The 26,639-nt window shown below is 39.7% G+C and overlaps 1 protein-coding gene across 2 annotated transcripts; it reads right to left on the reverse strand.

Annotated features, from left to right (window-relative positions):
- Nucleotides 1–26,624, reverse strand: shc3 (SHC (Src homology 2 domain containing) transforming protein 3). Of its 2 annotated transcripts, XM_049603442.1 has the most exons (13): nucleotides 26,565–26,624; nucleotides 23,918–25,017; nucleotides 18,502–18,572; nucleotides 14,019–14,082; nucleotides 11,326–11,445; nucleotides 10,135–10,188; nucleotides 8,754–8,805; nucleotides 8,535–8,664; nucleotides 8,281–8,434; nucleotides 8,073–8,166; nucleotides 7,767–7,958; nucleotides 4,066–4,391; nucleotides 1–3,906 (listed from the first exon to the last, which is right to left on the reverse strand). In XM_049603442.1, the coding sequence occupies exons 2-13, from the start codon at nucleotides 24,560–24,562 to the stop codon at nucleotides 3,778–3,780; spliced, it is 2,031 nt and encodes a 676-aa protein (XP_049459399.1). In that variant the 5' UTR covers nucleotides 24,563–25,017; nucleotides 26,565–26,624; the 3' UTR covers nucleotides 1–3,777. The 2 variants fall into 2 exon arrangements, with proteins under 2 accessions (XP_049459399.1, XP_049459398.1); XM_049603441.1 differs by lacking the exon at nucleotides 26,565–26,624 and having other exon boundaries at nucleotides 23,918–25,391.
- Between the last annotated feature and the right edge of the window lie 15 nt (nucleotides 26,625–26,639).

Genomic DNA, 26,639 nt, shown 5'->3' on the forward strand with positions numbered 1-26,639 from the left:
TATATATATATATATGCTGTCCTTAACTTTTCTCATTTTGCCAAGGTAATTCGATACCAAATTGTAACCCATTCTTTTAAGGGGTGTGCATAAGAGCGACACCACACCTGTCATAAGCATGGAGTCTGTGTGAGTGTTTATGACTGTTGTCATTAAGTGTGTCATTCGGCCAATTATATGTAATTTCTAATGGTAAGTTTGCCTTGCTTGAGATGTCTTTGTTATGACAACCTGACATTAACCAAGGCAACATAACCTGACATAAACATGCCATAGCAGGCCTAGTTATCAAATTGAAACTATTTAGCTTTATGTGTTAACAATACATTAAACCAGTGGTTCCCAACGTTTCTCCTTAATGGACTCCTTTTCTATCACTGAGTAAACTGACACACCCTAGCATATTTTATAAATATTTCATATTATATTTAAAGCATAACAATAACATTGCAGGACAAGTGATAAACTGTACAAGTAACCCAAATAGTGAATGCAAAAACTGTAGTAAGTTTGTGTAAAATGATCAATTAGGATGAATTTTGAACTGATTTTTTCCTGTGAAAATTGCAAGAGATGAGTTTTCTTATATTTTTTTGCAACTATTTGTAGAATTATCTGCATTATGCATTTAATTGTTGTTGTTTTGGCTATTGGCTCCTTTTTTGACAAATTCAGCCCCTCCTTTAGCCCTTTGCCTGTTTAGCAAAGAGCAACGGCTCTGTAAGTACAGCTTGCGTTCAGGTCTTCCCTGTGCCCTTATCCTGTGAGATTTGTTTTTTAAGTTTGTGTCTTGAATGCTGAACTATAGGTCTGCTTTTTATATTGTCAAGTGTTCTTACTCTCCCTAAAGTCAAGTAGACCTCATGACCCCAGTGAGGCTTTGACGGCCCCTAGTGGGGGTTGGGACCCCCACAATTGCAGCAATAATGTGTGGTCATGAGACTATTACGATTTTGTCATGAACATTCTCTTCGACTTCAACTACAGTGGTATAATTTGTATTTGTCATAAAGATGCCATTAAGTTATAATATACTGTCAAATCATTTTCTAATGGTTACATTAATAATTTCCTTGACCTCAACTTCAGTGGTACAATTTAGACTTATTATGTCATTAAATGTTATTATACTGTCAAATACATTTACATACCCTAATGAAAGCAATACACAAGTAAATTACTTGTCCCTCTTCAAACAGACGATTTCGACATATTCTCAGCAATTGAAGTGAAGGAAAATATTCATGACAGTTATAAAAGCATTTGACAGTGTAATAACACTTCATGATATTTTAAGGACTAGTCCAAATTGTTAATACTTTCTTTCAGTTTAATATTTCAGCCTGCTATGCCATGTTTATGACAGGTTATGTTGTCTTGGTTTAAGGTTTAGGATGCACTTCTAGGATGCACTTAGGGTTTAGGATGCAGATAGTTGATTGTTGAGTGTTATTTCTAGGTCGTCAAATACGGACAACCTTGGGTTGGTAGTTGGACTGACACTCAACAATTAACTGTCTTCCTCAAGAATTCCATACTGAACCTTTAATGTCAAGTTGTCATAACAAAGACTTATCAAACAATGTAAACTTTGCATTGAAAATGAAATAAATGACTGTATGACACTAAATGACAACAGTCATAAACATTCATAAAGACTCCCTCATGTAAATGACAGGTGTCATGTCAGTCTCAGACACACTCCTCCAAAACAAATTTGCTTTTCGGAAATCTAAATCTCAAAATAATTCTTTACGTTAGTAGAGTGCTTTAAAAAAACAAAAAAAAAATTAGCGCATTATTCCTTCTCCCAAGATATTAGATTTGATGAAATTATGTCACAAAGAATTGGACTAAAAGTTAATGGCGGATAACTGTTAAGAAAAAACCCCTCTATGATTCTTTGTGCCCTTTCCTTCTAACCTTTCTCTGAAATATGCCAACATATTCCTCCTCTCGTGCACTCTCACTCTCATATAGACACAAGGAATCAAGGAAAGTCCTCTCAGCTTAAACCAAAATTAATCTGGTGATGGACCCCCCCCCCAATACTGCTCTTTGCTAAAATGTGTGGTTGTGAGATGCATGTACTGTACACTCCCTCTTGCAGCAAAATACAGGCACGTTATATTACATTGCATCTGTCTTGTCAAACTCATTGAACACATGCTGATTTTGGTTCAATTGAAGTGGTCCAGTGCATATCAAATACAATGCCCCATTCATTTGGTTTCCATCAGAGTACTGACAATAGTAAGGATGAGAGCATTTTAAGAGTCTGTTGCTGTTGTGTACGATTTCTGTTAGCCATTTCAAATGTTTGCTTCCCACTCTACAAAAACAGTCTGTGTAACTCTAAATACAGTGAACTGTTCTGAGGAATGATTGTGTACAGTGGACTGCAAAATGCAAATTAACTCGGACCTGTCAAGCAATAATGTGTTTTCCCCTGTACTGTAAAGCAATACACAGCCAGCATCTTCTGCTACGAATAAGTGATAACACAGGATAATTGACGTGAGTGACAGGGGTGAACAAGTATTTCTGTGATGACATCTAGTGGCAGTACAGCAGTCTTGCCATGAGATATCCACACACTGAGAAATAAAATCTTTTTCGTTTAACATCGATAAGTGACGGTGATCCAATATTAAACATTCTGTATTGAGTGCACTGTGTGTTCGTCTAATTCAGTCTCTTCAATTAAAAAGTGTAAATGACATCTAAACACAATTCGTCTTGGTACTGACACGGATGATCTATCTGATCTAACTTTCTGATTGTGCTATTCAATTGTGGTCATTCAAATAATCATAGCTTTTAAAGGTTCACAAAAAAAAAAAGAAAATGCTAATCAAGAATGTGAGAATATCCATTGCATGACTCAAGCCCCGAAACTAATCATTGACTACACACCAAAAAGAAGAATCCAGAGAGAACCAATTCAGAAATAATCACTGGTTGAAAAGCATAAATATTTTTACAGTGTCAGCATACACAAGCACCTCTTTCAAATAAAGGGGTATCAAGGTCTACGAACAATGTCCACAAGAACAGTTGATTTTTAAGTCATGCGACTGCAGTGACACAAGAAAATACTTCATAAAAAAAGTTTATCTTTAAAGCCATTGACAGCACTATGAAGGATGTCTGTTTGCACCCCGACACTTTGTGATACTGCAAAGCAAAACACATTCAGTTCTAATCCCCGATAAAAGCAGATTTCATATAGTGACTAATTGAGTGAGCTGTCACGCTATTGGTGAGATTAAAGGACATTTCTCCTAAAGTAATTCCTTATAAACAGCATTTGTTGTCCAAACTGTTTTTGTTTCAGCGACCTCTTAGCCAACGGTTCTTGTAGAAATGTGGTTGTGCTTGACAGACAAAACTAAAATTTCAGGTTTTTTTATTCTAAAATACTCTTGTTAACACCTCTTTGAGGTTTGATTTGCACTTCATCTAAACTACAAGAACAATTGTCTTTTTTTTAATCTTTTAAAACACCAAATCAAGATATTATGTCCAAATGCACCTATGTCTTCTCAAAAATATAGCATTTCAGTCATCACAACAAAATAATAACAGTTCTATAAATAATTTTTTTTGTCTTAAACAAATCTTGCATCTTCCAGTGCCTCCAGTAAAGTAATCTCCCAAAAACACTGTCAGCGCATAGAGCCGTCAAGCATCTTCTCTTCGTGGTTCATCTTCAAGTTTCAGGATGGAAGGAGAGACTGTCCGGAGCTTCCTATTTCCCATCAGGCATTGCAAGCATCACTGTTTCCTTCCAACGGGCTGTAGGAGACACAGTTCACTCCCAGCGGACACAATCGGCAGATTGTTGTCACGGTGATGGCCAATAAGATGGCTAATGCTGTCAAATATATGATCTTTTGTCCGTACCTTTGAAAAAGAGAAAGGGTTGTTAAATGTCAGCTGTGGCCGCATAAGAAGATTAAGTTCAGCAAGGTTGAGTTTTTCTGTCATTGACCCCTTCACAAATCATTTCTCTCTACAATATCTCCCTGACACAAACTCTACGCATCCTTTAACCCATCTTACCGTGCCCTCAGGGTCCACCAACAGTAGGTGTTTGGCAAGTCCATTGTGCATGCCCGTCAGTACGTAGGACCCTGGGTTTGTCGTGCTCTTACGAACCAGGAAGTCCCCGTCTTCTTTCAGCAGTTTTTCAGCGTCACGGCGGCTCATTTTGCCATGGTACCACGGCTGGCCCTCCAGCTCCTCCTGTGCCCGGAAGGCCACTGAACGCACAAGAAGAGGACTCGAGTTGTCCACCGATGCTGCCTTGTGAAGACTGGAGACCTGGGACTGGGTTTGCCCATGGGACAGTGGATGGGACTGCGACTGAATGGCATCCTCAAAAGGCTCTGGTATAGGTAAGGGCAGTGCCAAAATGATGAATTAAGAGAGGAAGGATATCTGTAGTATAATTTTTAAATCGGTATCTTACAGCCATCAAGACTTGTAAACTATGCTAATCCATAAAATCAACTGCTAGTATGAAAACCTTAACATGTTTCTCAGAAACACAAGGTCATCATTTCTTTACCTTTCTTCATAATGGTAAAAATGTATATTTATTTTTTTAGTCTGTCTGCACACTCAATTTTTATATCTGTATGCACATACAGTACATCTGTATACTTACACTGTACATCATATAATTTGTTAACTAATGCAGTGATATGCAGATGACACACTGTTGTATATAAGTAAACCTGACATTTTCACTTAAGGCCCGTTTCCACCGCAGGAACTTTGGGGTAATTTTACGGGGCCGGGGCCATTGGTGCATGTCTCCACCGCCTGAACCACCCCTGAAGGACAGAGTTCCAGAACTTTTACAGGGGCTAAACAAGTCCCTGCCTCGGAGTAGGTACTCAGAACGGCCCCGAGAGACTCCTGGCTGGGGCTTGGGGATTACTTGGTGCTGACTGGATATACTCAAGGCGGGATGTGACGTTTTGTAATTACTATATTTATTGTAGATTAGCTGGGCTAAACGTTAGCTGTTAGCCGTTAGCCATTAGCAGTGTCTGTAATAACTCAGTAACTCAATGTACGGTCCATGAAAAAAAATTTTTTTCCAGCGGATATCTTAGTTACAACATGATTGAGCTAGCAAAGCAGTTTTGTGTTGCTATGTGTGGTATTTGTTCAGTTTTGGGAAATCACAAGCCTCCTGTTGTCGGATACGACATGAAACTACTCCAGTTAGCTCAATCATGTTGTAACTAAGACATCCGCTGGAAAAAATATTTTTTTCACGGACCGTTTATTGAGTTATTGAGTTAATACAGACACCGCTAACGGCTAACAGCTAACTACGTCCCTACGCCCCTACTTCGCCCCGCTCAAAATGGTCATGCAACGATTACGTCACATCCAGAGCCCGGTAACTTTACAGGAACCTTCCTCCTACTCAGCCCTCTCAGTGGAGACACAGCAGTTGAGTGCCGGGCGACAGGACGTTCCTGTAGTAGTTCCTGCCCCCAAATAGTACCAGGAACTTCTTCAGTGGAAACGGGCCTTTAGTGTCTTGATTTGTTCTCTATGTTCATACATTGACTTTATATACCAAGTTAATATTATTCAGGGCCATGACATAGGGCAGGGTTAGAGTATGTTATAGCCTTTCCCAGCATGTACTGGGTTAGAGGCAGGGAGACATACTGGACAGGTGCCAGCCTTTTACAAAACTAACACAAGACATTCACTTTAACCTCACACCTACACAAAACTCAGCAGCTACCCTGACACTTAACAAGTGTGTAATGAGATTAAATATCTTGGCCATTATATTGTCAGTGATTTCTCTGATGATAAAGATATCCATGGACAGTGTTGCAAGTTGTATGAGCAATGTAATATGCATGCTCGCAAATTCAGCATGTGTTCAGTTAATGTGAAGATAGCTCTTCTGTGAGCATTTTGTACCCTGCTGTATACTGCAAGGACTTAATGTGGCCTTTCATGATGGAATGAGAGTGCTTCACTTCCACAGTGGTGTAGTGCCAGCCAAATGTTTGTAAATGTTGTGCCTACCTGCCCTGCTTTAATACAAAATCATATATATCGATATATGTGCAGGCTCTCTGTCTCAGAAAGGCTTTAGCCAACCCTGAGCTGAGCTCAGTCAGGATTTAATCGAGACTGGCTCTCCAGCTTGTTTGGGGGCGCATTCATTCATCTTCTAACCGCTTCATCCTCTTGAGGGTCGTGGGGGGGGCTGGAGCCTATCCCAGCTGACATCGGCCGAGAGGCAGGGTACACCCTGGACAGTTCGCCAGACTATCACAGGGCTGACACATAGAGACAAACAACCATTCACACTCACATTCACACCTACGGACAATTTAGAGTTACCAATTAACCTAGTCCCCAGTCTGCATGTCTTTGGACTGTGGGAGGAAGCTGGAGTGCCCGGAGAGAACCCACACTGACACAGGGAGAACATGCAAACTCCACACAAAATTTGTCTTTTTGTATGAACACGCATAATGTAGTGTTGGGTATTTCTTGTCTTTCTATATATATATATATATATATATATATATATATTATATCTTATTTTTGTACACAGACGATTGTCTGTTTTTATGTGGTACGCTCTGGACTTTTCTCTGTGTCCTTATTAAAGTCATTATTATTGTTACAATAAACAAGGGACCAGAGAGTGTTTAAAACACATCTTATGGATATGAGACAGCAGGCATAAGCCTCTCTGCATAATCTCTTACTCAGTCATATCATTTTATATATACTCTTATTGATTGATTGATTGATTGATTGATTGATTCAAATAGAACTTTTATTGATACAAATGCATGGCAATCAAATTGTCTTTTTTGCTGAGGAAGGTTCCTAACTGAGTGAAATGACCCGTAAGTATCTAAGAGTCAGCCATGATAAGAGCTGGTTGAATTCTCTAAGGTGCTTAAATGCTTCTTTTTTATTTCCTTCAGGGTACACTAGACCATTCTTAGCAAAAGGAAAGGAGATAATGCTGCCCCACAGTTCCTTATGACAGCAACATTTAAAATTACCTGCGTCAATAACATCCACTGTCATATAGTTACAGAGCCTATAGTGCAGTCTGATTGTTTTAGCACCATGGTTGTCTTTTCCTACGTCCTTTACGTCTCTCCTTGACCTCATGATGTTTTCAATAAAGGTCAAAGAAGAGAATTGAGGAAAAGACATAGGATATTTTTTTTACTATTCCTCCACAGCTGGATTTTATTAATAGAGAAACAAAGTAAAATGTGACTGTTACCAGTTAAAGACCTACAGTAGGTTGACAATGACACCTGAACCTAGATTTCATAAAAGAACAGTTAACTTTTGAAATGTATAGTTCACTGCTCACGTGTAATTTGTATCATGGATTCCTCATACATGGTTACACACATCGTCATGTAACCGATCTTTCATGTATAATAATAGCAAAGCTAAAGGTGGAAGTTGAAAGGAGGAAAGAATAAAGCTGTACACTAGCATTAACACTGCCTACTATTGTCCTCACACTGATACGGTGTTATTATAATGCCACAATGAAGTCACTGAGAAGAACAAACCTCTATAATTAAGAACTCGAATTACAAAGTCATTACAATGATATTCTGAAAACGAAGCAAAGATCCTGTCGAGATACTCATGCTTCAACAAGTGATTCTTAATCCAATATTCATATCACATGACCACAGAAACTAAAACAATAGCATGGACCAACCAAGACTTACTCATGTCGAACAGGTCCTTCTGTGGGCTCTCTTTGGCTGCAGCTGCCATGCCCTTTGTCACATTCTCCGCCTCTGCCTGGAGTGCTGCAAGCACCTGGGCGTCAATCTGCTGGGTGTTCACATATGCGGGCATCTCTCCTGTTTTTGGTGCCTGACCTTTACTCTCGGGCAGACTGCTTATATCAAATGATCCTATGGTAGACATTTGGACAAACAATCACAGCCATGGTGATAAATTGATGAAATTCTGCTGAATTAAAACATAGTTTATGTATTTACGTAGAGGGAAAGCATGGATTTTCTCACCCTGTTGTATGAATATGGGCTTTTTTTCATCTCCCCAGTTTTCCCCACAATGCCGCCCTTGGTAATATGTCTGATCTACTGAGCCTGGCCCCATCTGATGACATACAGACATAGTTATAAGTTAAAAAAAGATTGAATTATGTTTTTCAGATTATGCCCACATGAGAGCTAAAATTTCTGACACTGATCCACATAAACTGAGTTGTACCTGGCATCCATCTGATGCTGTGTTCTGATTGGTCAGCCGGGTGTCGATGAAGCCTCCAGGGGGAGGCATCTTGCCAGGGATGTTGTTATAGTAGGGATGTTCTGCGGACTCCTCCTCTTCCTCTGTCCACGGTAACTCCTCCATGTTTAATACCCTGAGGGAAAACATAGTTTGATTGTGAAACTCAATACTGTCTGTGTATGGGCTTGTGTTAGTGAATGTGTACTTCAGTGAATGATATGTGAACTCCTCACCTGTCATGTGTGGAGGACAATTTGCTTGAGGGACACTGCAGGTACTGCTGGAAGCGAAGGTCAAAGGCCTGGCCGATGGTGCTGATGACGTCCTGGGCCAGTCCATCAGAGCACTCCAGGATGTGACACGCTGATGAGGGCCAGAGTGACACATTTTAATGAGCATGTTGATGTGAGATATGAGACACTCTTTAGAGTATTTAAGGAGTGAACACCCACCTCTTCTGTTAACAGGATCCTTTGCTACATAGGCAACAAAATCTGTTGTGTCCTAAAGACAAAAAAAAAGGCACTTTATAACTGTTGTAACAATGTCCAACTACAACATAACACAATACCTTTATACCAAAACCTTTATTTTCTGGTTAGGTCACTGTTATTACACATTGGTTATTAGAGCCAGAGCACGGTACAAGCTCTATGTATTTGGCAATATTTGCAGAGTTGTGGTGTCTATTTATTTCAGCCTACCAGACATAAAAGAGATAGGAAGCGGAGAGAGACCACAGCGAGGGAGCAGGCCCCCAAGAAGTGCACTGACCTTTGAAGCCATTTGAAGCCAAGCTATTTTCATAGTAGCCAAACAGTGGAATTACAACTCCTAAGTCTGTCACGTGAAACCATTGGGCCCAAAAAGGCTTTTATCTCCCATGAACTCTCACTGGAAAAATATGTCTATAAATCAGTGGATACATTTTTTTGAGCATCACAACCCCCAGGAAATGACTTGTTTGACTATCAGGATTTTTAATCCATTCAGTTTGATAACGCCCAGAAAGTCTAACAGAGCCACATGCAAAAATCATTTCATCCCCATTCAAGTTAGCAGAGCGCTAAACTGGAAGTAGGCAACTTGGCCGTTGAGAGTCTCAAGTGCACCTGCTCTATGGGCCCAATGATGAAGAAGCAGCGCCAATCATCTGGATGATGTTATTACGTCAGAAACGGATAAAAAATAAAGTCTGCATTAAGAGAAAGGATTAAAGTCAAAGTATTTTCATGGGAAAACTTGAAAAGGGCAGGGAGATGCGCTGAGCTCACCTGCAGGCTTGTGTCACAAGCAAACACTGATAGTGCTTATGTAATAACTCTGTCTGCCAGAGGGGGGAGACAAAAGTTGTGCACTCCAGCTTTAATATCAGCGATGGTGAGGTTAAAATTCTTATTTTCTAAATAAGGAATAACTAATTGATAATGTAATCCAAATTGAATATTTGATTATCAACATTGCTGCCATGTTCAAAGAGGGATAAACATCTTTTGGAACAGTCTTTGGTGAACAATGTACTGCAGTAAGACTGGATAAAGACTACTAAAATATTCACTGTGTATAAACTGTTTTCACAATATCTGCTACATGCTTCTCTGCAGTGTATAAAAAAATTCACTGAATGGAAATGTGTCATAAAAAAAATACAAATTAATCAAGACAGAATGGCAATATGACCTTTGACAAATTACAGTATCTCCCATGGGCAAAAAATATACATATTTTTATTGTATCAGTAAATCAGGCCTTTTTTTTATGAAGTACTTCATGTTGTAATTATCACAAGACACAGATGCCAGTTACTCTAACAAAGGTCACTGAGTTACTTACGGGGTCTCCACCTGATGCAAAGGAGATGGACTGCATGTGATGGTTGGCTATGATCTGTCAACAGCAAAGGTATACAGTACATATGAGTTAGTAAATGCCTCTTTATACACACAGGTAGATACAAATGTGCATGCATGCCTCTACAAAGATTGTACACTTTTAAATGTTCACCAGAATTTCATTTGTGTATCTGCCTTTGCCTGCTAATTCCATGAGAGAGAAGAGTCCTGTATCTAACATATCATGAGGCAGCCATATTGGAAATATTCAGCTCTTGGAGTTAGATGAGACAAGTGATAATTGTTCAGTTTAACTTTTCTTGAGCTACAACTCAGAGATTAGGACCAGAGACAGGTAGGATTGGTTGAGCCGGATCTGAAGATTATTCTGAAACACTCTCTGCATTATTACCCACTGATGCTCAATATATCAGGAATATTATCATGTCTTGTTTGAGTTACTATGTGTAGGATTTGAATTACATTTCACTTTGGCGCCATCTGCAGGCAGTACAAAGAAGAACACTGGGTCTGACAGTATTACACACTGTGACCACTGACCACCTCCACCGCAAAGAAAACTTCTTTATTACCCATAACTGGCTAAATATAGTTATGTGCATGAGGGAAGTCAAGTTGCCAACCTCCTCTGGTTATTCCAGCAACATCTGGAGAGGTCATGTGGTCTTACTTGTCTTCTTCTTTGTACTGTTCTTATACTGCATAAACATCCTTACACAAACATCCTTAAATCTATTTATAAAAAAATCTTGTCACTTTAGCAACAGCTAAAAATAAGATCTCCTGAGTTGCATCAAGCTAAATTTGGCAACAAACATCCTCTGATCACTTTTCTGATCACACACAATGGAGATTCATTCTTGAACTTAGTGACACATACTGCCTATGTGGTAAATACTCTAAAATACAAGGTCCACTTATTTAGCTATTCACTGAGCTTTCGAGCATGTCCAATACTCTTCTTCACTGGATCTGTTTTTCAGTGTCTTTTTTTGTTGCATCTGCCCCCAGCATTACTTACTACACACGCTACATGTGGTTGCTGGGATGTTTGTGCAGACTCCTCTAATGTAATAATGCTTTTTCCTGACCACAGCATTATTATTGTATCATTTATATTTATCACATGTGGCTCACAGAACCTATAACTTTGCAAAGGTTGCACATTGACCTGTTTGCAGTCAGGGGTCATCAGGTTGAGGCTACTGGTGGAGATATTTAGGTTGATGGACATGCCAGCAAACTGCAGGTTGCTCTTCCCGAGGATACTGGACAGAGCTTTGGACGGTGGCTGAGAGGATCCGAGGAGGACACAGACAGACACAAACACAACAAATTATTGCAACAAAGTCTCTTTTTAATAATTAAACAGTATTGCTTAAAGGAATAATTTAACATTAGTTGGAAAAAACTCCTTTGCTTTCTTGCTGAGAGTTAAGATGAGAAGATCGATGCCACTCTCACATGTCTATGGTAAATATGAAGCTACAGACTGATAGCAGACAGAGCTGATTAGCTTACTTTGGCTTAGCATAAAGACTGGAAACAGGGGGGAAATGGCAAACCTGACTCTGTCCAGAGGTAATAATCCACCTCCAAGCTCCTCTGAAGCTCACCAATTACTGAAGATTACTGCCATCTTTGTTTGGGGGATAGGGGATGTGTAAACTGCAAAGTCCTTTTTTGGTATTTTCACAACCTAAAGTTATATTTTTATTGAAGAATATTGAGGTCAACATGGTGTGAGATTACTTTGAATCTCTTTTTGGTGATTCCAAGGCAAGATATGAGAGAAGACTCACCCTGATCAATCTTCATTCAAGCCATAAATTGTCTCACATGGCACAACGACCTTTGCATAAAGTGTAGCATGAGTAAAGCATTTTAAACCGACCAAGCCTAGGCCTAATGACTAAATGCAAGACCAAGCACATGGGCTTGGACGAATGTTATTCCATTATTATATAACTTATTACTATGAAATTAATTTATTATTCTCACCTGGGAAGAGCACACGTAAGTGTGATTTCACTTGTGGGACCAGGGTCTGTTTTGGTTTCGTCAGTGTTAGCATGAGCCCTCTTGATGGCCAACACCAGCAACTTTTTCCTTCACATTTCTTCAACTGGTATGATATAAAACTTGGAGACTTGGATTTGTCTAGTCGTATTAATCAAACAACCACTAACCCAGCAGCTCCTCTGCATGTTGGCGTGTTAATGTCATGAAGAAAACGATATTTACTTTCTGCATTTCTGAACATTTCTCTGCATTACTACAAACTAGAAGTGGTCTTTTCCCAACACCACTGTCAACAGACCAAAAGTTGACTTAGCGGATGGACATGCTATTTCTTGCCCGAATGCAGTGTCTTCTTGGCGTCTCCACTGGCCTCCAGCCAAGAAATAGTCTGGCACATAATCATAACCGGCGCAATGTAAAATCAGAATTTTTACATTTTGTTTTTGTACAGATTAAACAAACATAAAACAGGTTAGTTACTGAGCTGAAGAGACAATGGTGAGCGAATTTTGTTACCTTTGGAAAGAGCCAGGCTAGTTGTTCCCCCTTGTTTCCAGGCTTTATGCTAAGCTAAGCTACTGCTAGCTATAGCTTCATATTAACGATTTTCTCTGCAAATAGGTGATGAAGCATTCCCAAAATGGCAAACTAGGCCGCAAGTGACTTAAGAACGTGTCAAGTTTGTAAAAAACACCCTTTAATTTGAAGTACAGTGAATTTCTGGTGCATAGCTTTTATTCCAAAGTGTTCCTGTTGTAGAGTGAGTGACTAATGGATAGCTTCATGACAGAGACAGCAAACTAGCTCGACAACTTGACCAAACGCAAGTATGACGCTGATTACATCTAACTGTGTGGACCTTGACCTAATGACTAAGGAGAAATCTGGACCCTGTGGCTGGACCAGTTGGGAACCGCTGCTTTGAGGAGTATTATCCACTAATGTGTCTTTTCACCACTAGGAAAAGAATACAGATGAAACATTATTTTTCCGTATTTTTTATCAATTACAGTTTAGGCCACCCAAATTTAATTTATTAATGAGGAACTGTGAAGTGTTGCACACTCAAAATACAGTTGCAGGCGCTGATTTTGATGAAGAGACGAAGCAAAGAGGCCAGATAAAATTAGCCAAAATCCATTCAAAATTCTTAGTATGAATCTGATGTCATCGTGGTGCGATTGTCACACAGCCAAAATAACATTATCTTATATGTTACATCTATTCTGAGAGAGAAACTAGCCGGCGCTGATGCTGTGTTATATACTCTTCCCTGACATTTGAACAAGCTCTAGAGAGCAGAGTAATGCTTCATTTCACACCCCACATTAAGACACAGTCTCCTCACACACTGTGGACACACACCATGTACATGCACACGCGAGACAGACGCTCACACACACATGCACACGAGCACACACACACTAGCTCAGCCTCCTGATCACAGATATTGTGCACTACATGAGTCACTAAGCACTGTGCGCGGTGTGCAATGCATCGTGGGCTGGAGCTACGCCCACGCACATACAGTCCCATACCTCTTCATCTCTCTTCTCTCTCCTCGGCCTCTCTCTCTCTTCTCCAAGTACAATCTCTCTCTCTCTCTCTCATCAAATCTACCTCTCTCTATCGTTTTCTGTTTTTCCTCTCTTTTTACATGAAGCAAGGATGAGAGAAACTTACAGAGGCGATGCTATATATAGAAGGGTAAATGAATATCTAATGCTGTTTCCTCTTTTTTCTCTCTACTGTACCTTTTACTAACATTCATTTTCTCAGCTCTCTCAGTGTGGGCATCACTCCATCTCCCTCCCTCCTTCCCCTCTCTGTCCATCCATGTACCTTTCTCTTCCGCAGAGCTCCTTTGGTCCCTGGAACGGCCTCACACACCAGGCTGATGGCTTCCCTAGAGACAGAGAGAGAGAAGGGTGAAGCCAAGATGGTGACCATAGACAGCCACAGAGTCACTATTATTTTGCCATTAAAGGTCCAGTATGTAGGATGCAGTGGCATCTAGTGGTGAGGTTGCAAACTTCTCATGTGCCAAGCGTGTAGGAGAACTACGGTGGCCGACGCAAAAACACGAAAGGGCAAATGGCCTTATTTAGTGCCAGGATTTAATTTGTCCATTTGGGGCTACTGTAGAACAACATGGCGGACTCCATGAGAGAAAACCCACTCTATATGTAGATATAAACGGCTCATTTTAAGGTAATAAAATCATGCCGATTCTTATTTTCAGATGATTATCAATGAAAGAAACATAGTTACGAATATTTAATACCCATAAGTTGAGACTGTATTTGCGGTTACTCCTCATGATTACATACAAACTAGCGACTCTGTGAGGATGTACATGGGCACAAAAGAACTCTCAGCTAAATGCTGAAATCATCGCGCACACATACTAATGGCTCATTTAGGCTCAATGTTAGATAAGGAGACAGATGGAGACTGACAGAGCCTTCTGTCTGCCATCTATTGGCTGTATCCATGCCATCATAAAGGATGCATGGAGGTATGAGAGCAGCAATTAAAATGGATGCATCTATTTTCATACGTAATAGTAGAGTAAGTGAGTTTTAACAATGACAATGCTAACATAATAAGCACATATTCACAAAGCCTCATAGTACAAAGAGTTGCTCCTAGTGACGAAATTCTAAGAAAATTTGTACAATTATGATGTTTTCTAAGAATTTCGCCTTTAAGTTAAAACTAGATCCTGGTAAAGGTAAAAGTTATTCCCAAAGCATCTCAGCCCTTGAGAGAGCTTGTCAGGTGAAAAACTGTTAGGAGTAGGCAGCAGAACTTTTAAGAGGTTAAAGAGTTTCATAAGCAGAGCAGAAGATAATGGAAACAAAAAGAGGTAGGAGACATATTCTCCAAATACTGGATGAAGTGTACTCACTGTGAACCGATCACAACACTAAGATATTTGAAACTGGAAAATGCAACAGTGCAGAAGTGATGACGTGGGTTTGTCACAACCTTCCATCAGCACAATGATTACACAAACAACGAAAGCGCTTCCTCAGACTCATAATGTGATGCAGTTCATTTCATTTCATTTAGGAATTTTCCTAAATCACTCCTAAGTTAGGACTCCTTGCTAAAAATTTTTGGCTAAATTTGAAGTCCTCAGAGTGTTTGTGAATATGGCCCTTGATGGTCAGTAGGTATAGTACATGTTCGGCATGCTAGCATTAGCTAATTAGCACTCAGCTAGCAGATTTAGGAGCAGATTTTATTTTAAGGTACAGAGATGGTATGTGTTTTTTCTTTTAGTGGTTTCTGATCATCTCTGGATTCTTTTGGATTTTTCCTGTCATTACTTATCATTATTACAGCTAGTTGTATTTATTTCTCTTCTGTTACACCTTTGCATAATCTGATGTGAGAGTTACTAGACTATTCAGCAATCCTTGGAAACTAAAATCTTGGCTTAATGTACAGTAAAAAGTTTGTATATCCTAATCTTAACTTACTGTATTCCGTGTTTTCCTTTATTTTATATCATTATTGTTTTATTTATGAATCTATCAGTTTATTTGCTGGTGCTGCAATTGGTTTTGATTTTGTGTCTAGTAACATACGGAGGTTAAAATATAACTTATCCATAAATAAATGAGACAAAAGACAAGAAAAGGGTTTAGTAATACACTCAAGTAAAAGAGAAAGATTATATTTACAGTGTGCTTGAACTCTACAGGTTGTTACACATAAAATGAAATCACCTTGGCCACAAGAGACCCGAGTCAAGATTCAATATGCAGTGCAGAGTGTTTTATATGGTGCCATAGGGAATATTACAAATGCACTGCACCTCTTCAAACCATGCAACTGTATCCGGTACACAGTGCTACACATCACAGAGTGGAATCTAAAACTGTCTTTAAGATGTGAAGTGAACCGTTTGATCTGCAGCGGCCATCACCACGCTATCATTTTTACGTATAAGACAACAATGTGTGGATTAAACAGAGGCTAAAGATAGAGCTGCTTTGATGCAGAAAAGTCAAATTCCCCTCTGAGACAAAGTGAATATCAGCTTCATGACAGAAACAGAAATGTTAATTTCTGTATCCTTTCGACGTGGATAAATCACGCACAGCAGTAGGCTCTTTTAGAAAAGGGGAAATCTAATAATAGCAATAGCATGAGACATAACATTTTCTCTCTGTTTGTGTATCTCTCTCTTTATTAGAGGGAAACAGAAACCCACGTACACACAGTGAGAAAGACAGAGCCTACTGCTGTGTGGCCTTGCAAGCTAACATTAGCCTGGACTGACTTCAGGAAGTCAAGCATAAAAGCGGACATGACACAAACCGATTCACTGCTGGCCTTTGCCTCACTGCACATTGGTCAATGATTTCAGAGATACACATGGAGTCACAGAAAATTCCATGCAAACAAATTGTGATAACAGGCACCCTAAATGCACTCTCAATATATTCTATCAAAATCCTATCACATTTCAAAATGTTTTTATTTTAGAAGAGGTGGATTGCAGATTAAACTTAATTTGCTGCTTGAAGCCTAAATATAAGATTGTATCTGCTAAGGCAAAAAAGTTTGAACTGACAATACAGTTCACAAAAGGTTTACTGACAGTGGGATTCTGATAGTTTTTGCCTTTGCTCTACATGTGTTGCCCTTCTCATCGCTTTTCTGCTCCCAAATTTGCTCCTACTCCCTTTGCCTGCACAAGCTACAGAGTCATCAGTAGGCCTCGGTGTGTTTACATCCACCTCTTTTGTTCACATTTTCAATTTGCACATAAAAAAACTGATTAAAAACACCACAAATTCAAAAAATCTCAAAATATCACTAAAAAAGCTTTACACTTGAGGTAGATATAAAAGTTGATGTATCGATAAAAAGTAAATGTGACTGAGTGCAATGGAAACAGATTTAGCTGTAACAGAATTGTAATATTCGTTGTTAAAAACTTTCCATTGTCCAGTTTGCTTGTCTGCTGTGTTGTTTTATACATCCACTGTGTCCGTCATTTGAGGTTTGACTGGCGCTCTTTTAATTACATCATCTTCTTGTGCCCTCTTCTGCAGTAGCTCCTGACTGAAGAATTAGCGCCTCCCACTTATTATCTTAATAAACCAAGTCCCAATATCTAAAGAACAGTGGTGGATGTAACAGCACATAAATTTGCAGTTTTCTTTTGCCAGTTTTCTGAAAATTTGGTTAAAAGTGCTTTTACCAATAGGTACCATGCTAGATAACGCGTTTGGGTGGATATGCTAATACAAGTTAGCAAGAATAAATGATAGGCAATTAGGCCTATTGGCGACTGAAAGTTACTGTGGCTAATTTGGTAATTGCAGCATTTAATGCTGATGAGATACATTCAAGTTTCGGCTATTTGTTTTACGGACCTGATGCAAACTCTGTCTATGCTCCTGCCTAGGTTTGTGTCTGTTTTAAAGTGTAAACTTAAGCAGATGCACAATTTTAGAGATCAAGAGACTGACATTTGCTGGGTTTCCATCCAAATGAATGAAATCAGTAAGGTGAAATGCAAATTTATGTGACTTTTCCAACAATTTCTGTTATGCAAATATTGGGATTGGTTCATCAAGAAAAGCAGTAGGTGGCACTACTTCTCCAGTTAAATGCTGCTGTTCTCTTTGTACTTAGTAACAATTAGATGAAGATGAAAATTAAAAGAGTCAGTCAAAAAATATCAAATGAAGACAAACAACTGAAGAATAATAACAGAGAGCACATTGGACAATGGAAGTAGAGAGTTTTGAACAATTAATAATACAGCTATGTGTTCTTGCAAGAGTTCTGGAAACAGCCCTGTGTGCCCTGCAGGCGCATACTCATAAGTGTGTTGTTTCCAAATCTTTTCAAACTTTTGGCATTTCCACCCAGATTTTTTTTAATTGAAAATGCACATAAAACAGGTGGGTGGAAACTAACCTACTGAAATATAATTTCTTGATCTTATAATGTGAGTTTATTTAATGTGGAATTTAGTCTATAAATTCAAGTTCACGTATATCAGCTGAAATAACAACTTGTGTTAGTATAATTGGGGATTAAGGGTTTAATAATAGTCATTTCCTGACATGATTTTTAATTCAAAATGTTGGAGTTTCTCACTAAAGCTTAAAAAATGTAAAAAACTCATAAGAAATAATGTTTGACAGTTAAATTGGTTCTTTTTGTAAACAAAGATGCATCAGTCTTATGTATGTGTTGTATAAACAATAAAGCATCACATGGAATAATAACTAATGTTCTGGGATTTGTTTTTAAGGGAATCCATGAAAAGTCAGAATACCAAGTGTGGACATACCTTGTAATTTGTGATCTTGTGGTGAAATCCAGGGATCTCATTGACCGAAGGACTTCTATACAGCCAAGATACTGGAAAGCAAAAATGTCAAAAGTTATATTCAAGACTAGAACATCATCTTGTACAAAAAACAAAACAAAAAAACAACAAACCTAATTTGTTTGTGTTACCGATCCAAACTCACTAAATTCAAATAACGGCAGTCCTTTAACATATACCAATGGTTTCCCTCTCTGGGATTAATCCCAGAGAGGGAAAGTTTGACTAGACCAAAGCAAATCAGGGACTTGCTGACATCACTGTCACAAGTGGTTTTTGACCACTGGTAGCGCTATGGAGCAGTGTTTTGTGAGCAAGTCCCTGATTTGTTTCCATCTTGCACACATATGTATGTCTGAAAGTGTGCAGCAGAGCAATATAATTTCCTGTCGCCAGTTTCATGCTAATCCATCGATCAACACTCTCTGGCAGTAACACGTCAGGATACAAAGAAGAAGTCTGCTAACTATCAAACATAGAGTAAACAATCTAGGATTAAAAAAACCTTAAAATTAGTTTTGAAAATGTTTTATGAGCAAGAAAATGCAAACATGATTGTTAGGCCTCAAGAGCACATACAGTTTATTTTTATGAGAACAGATCAATTTTGTTATTTATAATAAAAGTCCATTGCTAAGCTACCCATTACCCAACAATGAACCAACCAACTCAATTAACAAATTACTTAAAATGTGTCCTGCACAAAAGGGTGATTCACACTGACAATTGACATTGCTGCCTTTCAGTGGGTCACTGTTGTTAAAGCTGTAGTTGGTAACTTTTATTTAGAAAAAACCCTTTTGTGATATTTGCTGAAACTGTCACTATATCCTGTCCAAAGTACACGAAACAGACATGGAAAAAAATCACATTCCTCCTCCTTATAGTGCTTCTGATGGCATTTGCTAGAATCTACTGCGTGCGAAAGAAAACAACCAATCAGAGCCAAGGAGCAGCTGTCAATCATGTCAATCACTGCTTGTGAACTGCAGTCAAACTGAGCAGCGCTGATCAAATATGAACCAACATTTTGTTACTGCATTGCCTATTTCTCAAATGTTCTTAGAAACATATTTTAGTGTACTGTTTAGCTGTAAAATGAGAAAGTTGATCTTGCCATTGGGCGGTGCTTTGTTTTAGCTCAACTGTTTTCAACATGGCAGCCACGTCACAAACACTCTTATTGATTGATGTAATTGACACAGACCCCCAGGAAAGCTGCTTAGCCTTGCAGCAAATCTTCCCAGTGGCCACTCATGGTACTGCAGCAAAAAAGTCCCCAGGGGCCCCAAAAGCATCTTGCCAAACCACCACTGTCAAAGACACGTATGTAACACGGTTGACAGGACACCTCAAACTGCAAAGAAGGTCAATTATGAATCTCTCTATTATAAATGTTTGAGCCATGGTGGTTTTATATTTGTAAAACTTTCCTCAAGCTGAGAAAAGCGATTTAAAAATCTGTGACATCATCATAATGTAAAGACTATGAGTTGAGCGGGAACTCACAGGAGGGGCCAGTAGGAGAAACATTACTGCACATATTCAGTGGGCCACATACCGTCAAAGTAAACCTGGGAGCTAGAAAAACTTTTTTTGGCATATGCACCTGGCGAGCAACTCCATTGGAAAGAACAGGCATCATCTGGATTGACAGCTGCATTAGAGACTCCTCAGCTCTGATTGGTTGTTTGCCATCACCTGCTGTGGCTTCTTACAAATGCCACATAATCGGTCATTTTAGTTAATATTCTTTCATTGTTGCAAGCAGACCTAAAGCTAATCAGCAAATGTGTTTCATGATTTCAACATGTAGCAGGAGTTCACAAAGCCAGTGTCTGACATCAGCTTGATGCAGAGTTGGGATAAAAAAAATTAAGCAATTTGGAAACCGCATCAGTGTGTTACTATGCCACATGAGGTGACTGTAGTCCTCCCATCCCATAAAACAATCTTCAGTACCAGCCACCTACTCACATTACAACACCTCCTCTGATTAATATCGCACAGACTGAGAACATTTTGTGCTGACGAGTTCCTATCGTTATCAGAATCACATTCATAATCCGGCTGTAAACAAAACAGACATCCAGACACACTTACATTTCTATTTCCACTCCTTTTCAAAAAGTTATATTAGAATCATAACTTTCACATTATGAGGCTGCTTCTCTCCAGTGAGCGTTTTGCAAGCACCAGCAAACAAATACCGTTTTGTCAACATGACGTTTGCAAATTTTTAATGTTATCTATTTTCAGAGCAGTGAGTTTGAAGTGCACAATTCAGCGGGGCCAAAAATATATCAAACAGTTCTAAAATTGGTACAGACCTATTCTGAGCACAATGTTTTCTCTCATGCTGTACAACAAACAAGTACATGGTTCACACAGTAAAACTGAACTTCAAATTAATTATGAAAATCAATGGGAGGCCAGCTCTGAAGAGCTCATAAATGATCCCAGTGAATAACAGCCTCTGAGTGAGCGCAGACACACACACACACACACACTGCTGGCTCTATACCAGGCAAAGACCTGACACATTAAGTCATATATCATACTGGCTACAGCTGCTGCTTACTGGAGTTTTGATGCTGTACTCACAACTTAAACATCTAGTTTGTTTCCACATTGTTCCTACAGTTTAAGGCAAGTTAGATTTAAGAAGTTTCAAGACTTTTTTAAATGCCATCCAGGATGAAATTGAAGGACCAGTTTTACAATGACCAAAATTGAAGGAGAAAACCAAATATGAATCTACATCATTCTTTTAATGTAATGTCCAGATCTGGGAAAAACAGCATTATCCAAATGATAAACACTTATATCCACTGATGAACTGAATGTGGTGACAGAGACATGTGCTAGTTTTTCTTGTGAGGCCACTATGTTTGGATAGTTGTTGTTTTATTGTGGATTTTTGTATTAAATGTTGTATTTGTTGCATACTAATGTGTTCCGATTGGCTGCTACCTTGGCCAGGTCTCTCTTGTAAGAGATTTTCAATCTTAATGGGACTTCCTGGTTAAATAGGAGTTAAATAAATAAATAAACAATCAATCACTTAGGGTTGGGGACAATTTTGCTTGTTTATTCTAACATATAACATGATTTTTCTGTGTTGTGGTGGAGATGAGGGTGGTACAGAACTTAAATGGGGAACTGTATGTGGCATTTGTTGGCAAATTTGCTTGGCATTTTTGTGTTCCTCACTCTGCTTGTGGGATTCCACTGCCTTGATGAACTTTTCCAGAAATACAGCCAGCCTTGTATGCATTGCCTTCTACCTGTTTCAGCCAAAATCTTGGTTAAATGGCCAATTTCCACTGAATATGAACTTCCCCATGTCATCCAGGGTACAGTGACAGCTAGCTAGCAGACAACACCCCTGCCAGAAACAAAATATGAGTGAAGTTAGTTCCGCTATCTTGATCGGCATGACTTTATGTGAGAGGTAATTGGTAATTTTTTGTTTGTTTTTTTTTAAAGTAGAATTGTAGTAATAGATGTAACCAATTATTTTGAGATTTTATGATGCAACTTCAGAAATAAAATATTCCTAAAATCCTGCTTCCTATGTCTTAGCATTTTTAAGGCCTTAAACAGATTTATTTAAGATATTTTAATACCAATTAAAGCCTTAGTTTTAGATAAATTCATAGATTCCTTTTAGAACTTTTTAATGATACACGGGAAACCTTATCCACATATAAAACATGGCTTAGTTTAACTCGAGTTAAAGACGTCAGAAAACTTCTTGTTGTTTCATAATGTGTACTGTTGTTACTTTAGAAATATTATATCATACAGTCCAGTTTGTTCAGTCTAGACAGAATATGTCAGGTCAAGAGGATAAAGCACTGAAATTTAATTAAGAGGCGAAATGAAGTAGGTTGTTGAACTGTATTAATAGATGTTGAATAACATGAAAAAATGTGCACCAAAAATGCAGGATAAACAGTCATGGATGACAACACAGGCAGCAAATAATTAGAATATACTAACCACGGCAAATAGGATGCTGATAACAGTAATTAAAGCAGCTATAATATAACAAGGGATCACATTGTGATAGGGGTCGCCAAGATCTGCAGTTCCTCTCAGCTCCATGGATCTTTATTGTGGTTTTTAGTTAAGTTTTAGCCATTTGTTGAGGACTTTTTTTTTTGCATAAACACACAGCGGCCGTGGGCTAAAAGTGTGAGCGTAAACAGTGTCACTGTCAATCAATGTCCCTTTAGAGTAATGGTGCATGATGCGCGCGGACTGACCACATGATGCTAATTAAAAGTGCTGTGAGCATAACACCACGTTGAACTCAATACACACAGGATCTCAAACCACAGGGAAAGCAGAGGGTGGGGGAGCACGGACTGGACCCATTTCCCCTCTCACAGTGTGGAAGCTTTCAGCAGCATTGACTGGACAAATAAGCGCTCCTGTCCTTAATGCAGTTAATGGAATGTCACGCTGGTCACAGATACTGTAGGCTTTGTTCAGACAAGTTGTAGTAGGTGTCATATGATGGCAATCATACTGTGTAACTTGATTTGGAATATAACAGATTTCATCTTGCTCTTCTGTATGCTCATTCAGCCCTCCTAAAATCAAATGCTGCTTTTTGTATAATGTGCTGCATGAATAAAAAAGGAAGATGCACACTCTCCTGCTACGTTATGGTTCCAGTGAAAATGGTTTGCTCCATTTTTTCATTCACTTTACACCTTGGAGAGCCAGGGCTCAGCATCATCACTCCTCATGCTAGTGACTCATTGCCGGCATGATGACATTCATAGCTCTCGTAGTTGTGCGCCAACTTGTGCCCCTTTAAATGATGTATGATGGCCGAACGTTAACATGAGACACGGATGAGACGAGACAAACATGCACTCTATGTCGATTTTTTGTCCTATTCCACCATTTCACTATCTGCAAGCTAAAACAGCTGTAGAGCTCACGGAGATGCACAATGTACAGAAATAACACATCACCATGGTTACAAAAGCATAACGCTGTGGCTCCACATATACCAGACGGACTGTATGAATTAAAATGTTTACATGACACTGATAATTGCTGTTTTTGTTTTCCCATCACAGGTTTTTCCTCTGCTTTTCTCAAATGCTGACCTTCTCTATTTCCTGAATTATTCAATGTCTTTTTTCTGGTCACTGCTCCTTCACTCAGCCTTCTGCTGTAGCCAACCTACATACACCCACTCAAGGGCATGTTGTGATGTGCCAATGAAACTACATTATCTCTCCTTTATCGCCCTCCTCCTTGCAGGTAGCTGAGCTTGAGTCATTGAAAGAAAAGAGAGAATGGGAAAAGATTTGGGAGAAGACAAAAACAGAAGTGAGACAGAGAGACCACCAACCTTCACAATGTATGTCACTCCTGGACCAGAGATCTTCTCACTTGAGTGTAGCCATCCTCTGGAGGGTTTGCTCACCAGTCCACCACCTCCACCTGGATTCCAGTCCTCTCCACCGGGCTGGAGCTCGTCCAGCCGGCTCTTCTTGCTCATGCTGACGGCTGGCTCCAGCTGCGAGCAGGGGGTTGAATGGGAGGCCGAGCTGCACAGAGAGCCGCCCACACCAGAGGCTGCTGCCGCTGTTGCTGCTGCTGTCGCCGCGCTGGGGCTCGGGCCACTGGAGCTGCCTGAGCCCGATCCCCCACCCCCCTGCAGCTTAGACACAGCCAGGTCCTTGACAGCCGAGGGCAGACCCTTGATGCCCAGCAGGCTGCCTGAGTTGCTGAATTTCAGGCTGGACACCTTGTTGATGAGGGTGCAGAGGGTGGTGCCTCCATCTTCCAGGTGGTCAGAGCCGTGGCTGGTGGGGGTGCTGGAAGCGGTGGTGGTGGAGGAGGGCTGGACCTCAGTCGGGGGTGTGTAAGATGTCTCGGCTGCAGACTGGGGGGTGGCCGAGACCTTGGGGTTCATGGAAAGGCCGTGGAGAAGCTCATCGACGGATGTTACTGACTCATTCCTGAAGCGGTTGTATTTGGTACGGTGAAGCATACCCTTCTCTCTCTTGCTCTCTCCCCTCTCTCCACCAACCGACACGCACAGCCTGCCTCTTTCACAAGTGTGCTGGCAGACGTGGCTGAGCCGTGCTGATTACCCTCTCCTGTAACATAGCAGCAGCGGTACAGGCAGCAAACGCCTTTTAGCAATCACAGGCCACCTGACTGTAATTTTCTCTATTGAGGTTACAGTGGTGGTTGTGTTGAGCTGCTGCTGCTGCTGCTGCTGCCGCTGTCGCCAAAGTCCAATCTGCTCTCAGTAAAATCCAGAGCTGCAATCCAATCCGTCAGAGAGAAATATATAGACACAATCCATGGAAACACAGCATTGAGGCAGAGGAAGAAGAGGATGGAGAGGAAAAGGTCTCTAAAAGGCTGCCAGTGTTGTGGTGCAGCTTGTTTGGTTTCCAGCGGTGATGCTGCTGCTGCTGCTGCTGCTGCTGCCGATTTCTAGCCTCAAAAATCCAAAAACTAATATAACAGAGAAAGGTCTATGTTGTCGATGATCACGGATACTGCGAGGGAAGAGCAAATACTCTCTACTGACTGCTGCCTGCCTGCCTGCCTGCCTGCCTGCCGGCTCAGTGCTAAAGCATGACTCACTGATCTGAGAAAACCTTCTCAACAAAAGGCTTGCTGAACACTGCAAATCACTTCCTGTCGGAGGGAGAAAAAAAACCTCCCACTTACAGCACACTGGAACCAATCAATTTTTAAATTCCCCAGTCTGATATTTATTCTCTGTAATTTGTTTTTCTGGGAAAAGGAAATGAGGAATGAGAGGTAGCTTGATTATTTAACTCAGTGACATAATTATTGAGAATAATTTGCTTGAATTCTCGTTACACGCAATTAATATCTTATTAAATGGATGAACTGATAAAAGTTGTGATAAAAGGGTGATAAATGCAATAAACTAATTACAGAAATGATAATAAATAAATAACGAACACAAGCATCCATTGAATAAACAGCTACAATCAGAGTGACTGCCAAAATCTTCTCTAACAAAAAATACAGACGTAGTTGATTCAAGAATAAAATCTCTATTTATGTTTCATAAAGATGCCATTTTCCTAAAATAAACCTCTATACAGGGAATCATTGAAAGCTAGAATACAGTAACATTTTGGTAAGACTGGAAATACGCAACATCATTCATATATTGTCCATGTTAATTTATAATAGCTGCAGAATATGGGCAGACATCACTCCTGGTTCTCAGTTATGGACTTTCAAAAACCTATGACTGCTTAATACACTTGTTGTTTCTGCACAAAATATTAATAATCAGGCATTAATGCAAAGATTAATGATTTTTTTCTATTAAATTGTTTTGAGAGCATTTGTCTAATGTGTAGCACTAATTTTCTATCAGTATTCTGCAACAAAGGAATCAAAAATTCAGTTCCCAACAAGGAAGCGGATACAATCTCACAGCTTGTCTAAAATACCCAGCAGTTGGTCCAGGTTGAATTACATGAATGGCACAAATAAAAAAAAGAAACACAGCATGAACGGCATGTTTCTCAGGCAGATGAGTCAATGAAACAACCAAAAGGATAACACAAAAAGCCCATGGGTCTCCTTAAAACCAGCAGCAATGAAGCATCTTTGTCTCCCCGGTAGCGGCAAGCACACAGCCAGACACCATTCATGTAAAATGTCCTCAGGAGCATCTAGCAAAGCCGAAAGACTGACACTCATTCATAAGCAGCTTCCGCTCTCACTCTGCTGCAGATTTCGCACTGCAGTCCCTCCCAACATCTCTCTTTCCTGCCTGGCAAATATAGAAAAAAAAAAAAAAAAAAAAAAAAAAGACAGCACGTCTGCTTTCTCTCCTCAGAAAAAAAAAAGGCAAACACAGAAGCAGGGAAGAAAAGGCAGGCCCTCGCAAATCAAAAGAGGAGGCAAGAAGACAAAGGAGAAGAAGAGCAGAGGACAAAAAGCATGCAATATTTAGTCTTTTATGTGAATGAAATAGCAGGCTGGCATACCAATGTTTCTGTGAATGGAAGCAAGGCCTTTCTGCCTCTGCAAGGCAATCCCTTGGGATGGCATGGTCTTATCCA

Source organism: Epinephelus fuscoguttatus, linkage group LG18 (assembly GCF_011397635.1).
Source record: "Epinephelus fuscoguttatus linkage group LG18, E.fuscoguttatus.final_Chr_v1".
Lineage (NCBI taxonomy): Eukaryota > Metazoa > Chordata > Actinopteri > Perciformes > Serranidae > Epinephelus > Epinephelus fuscoguttatus.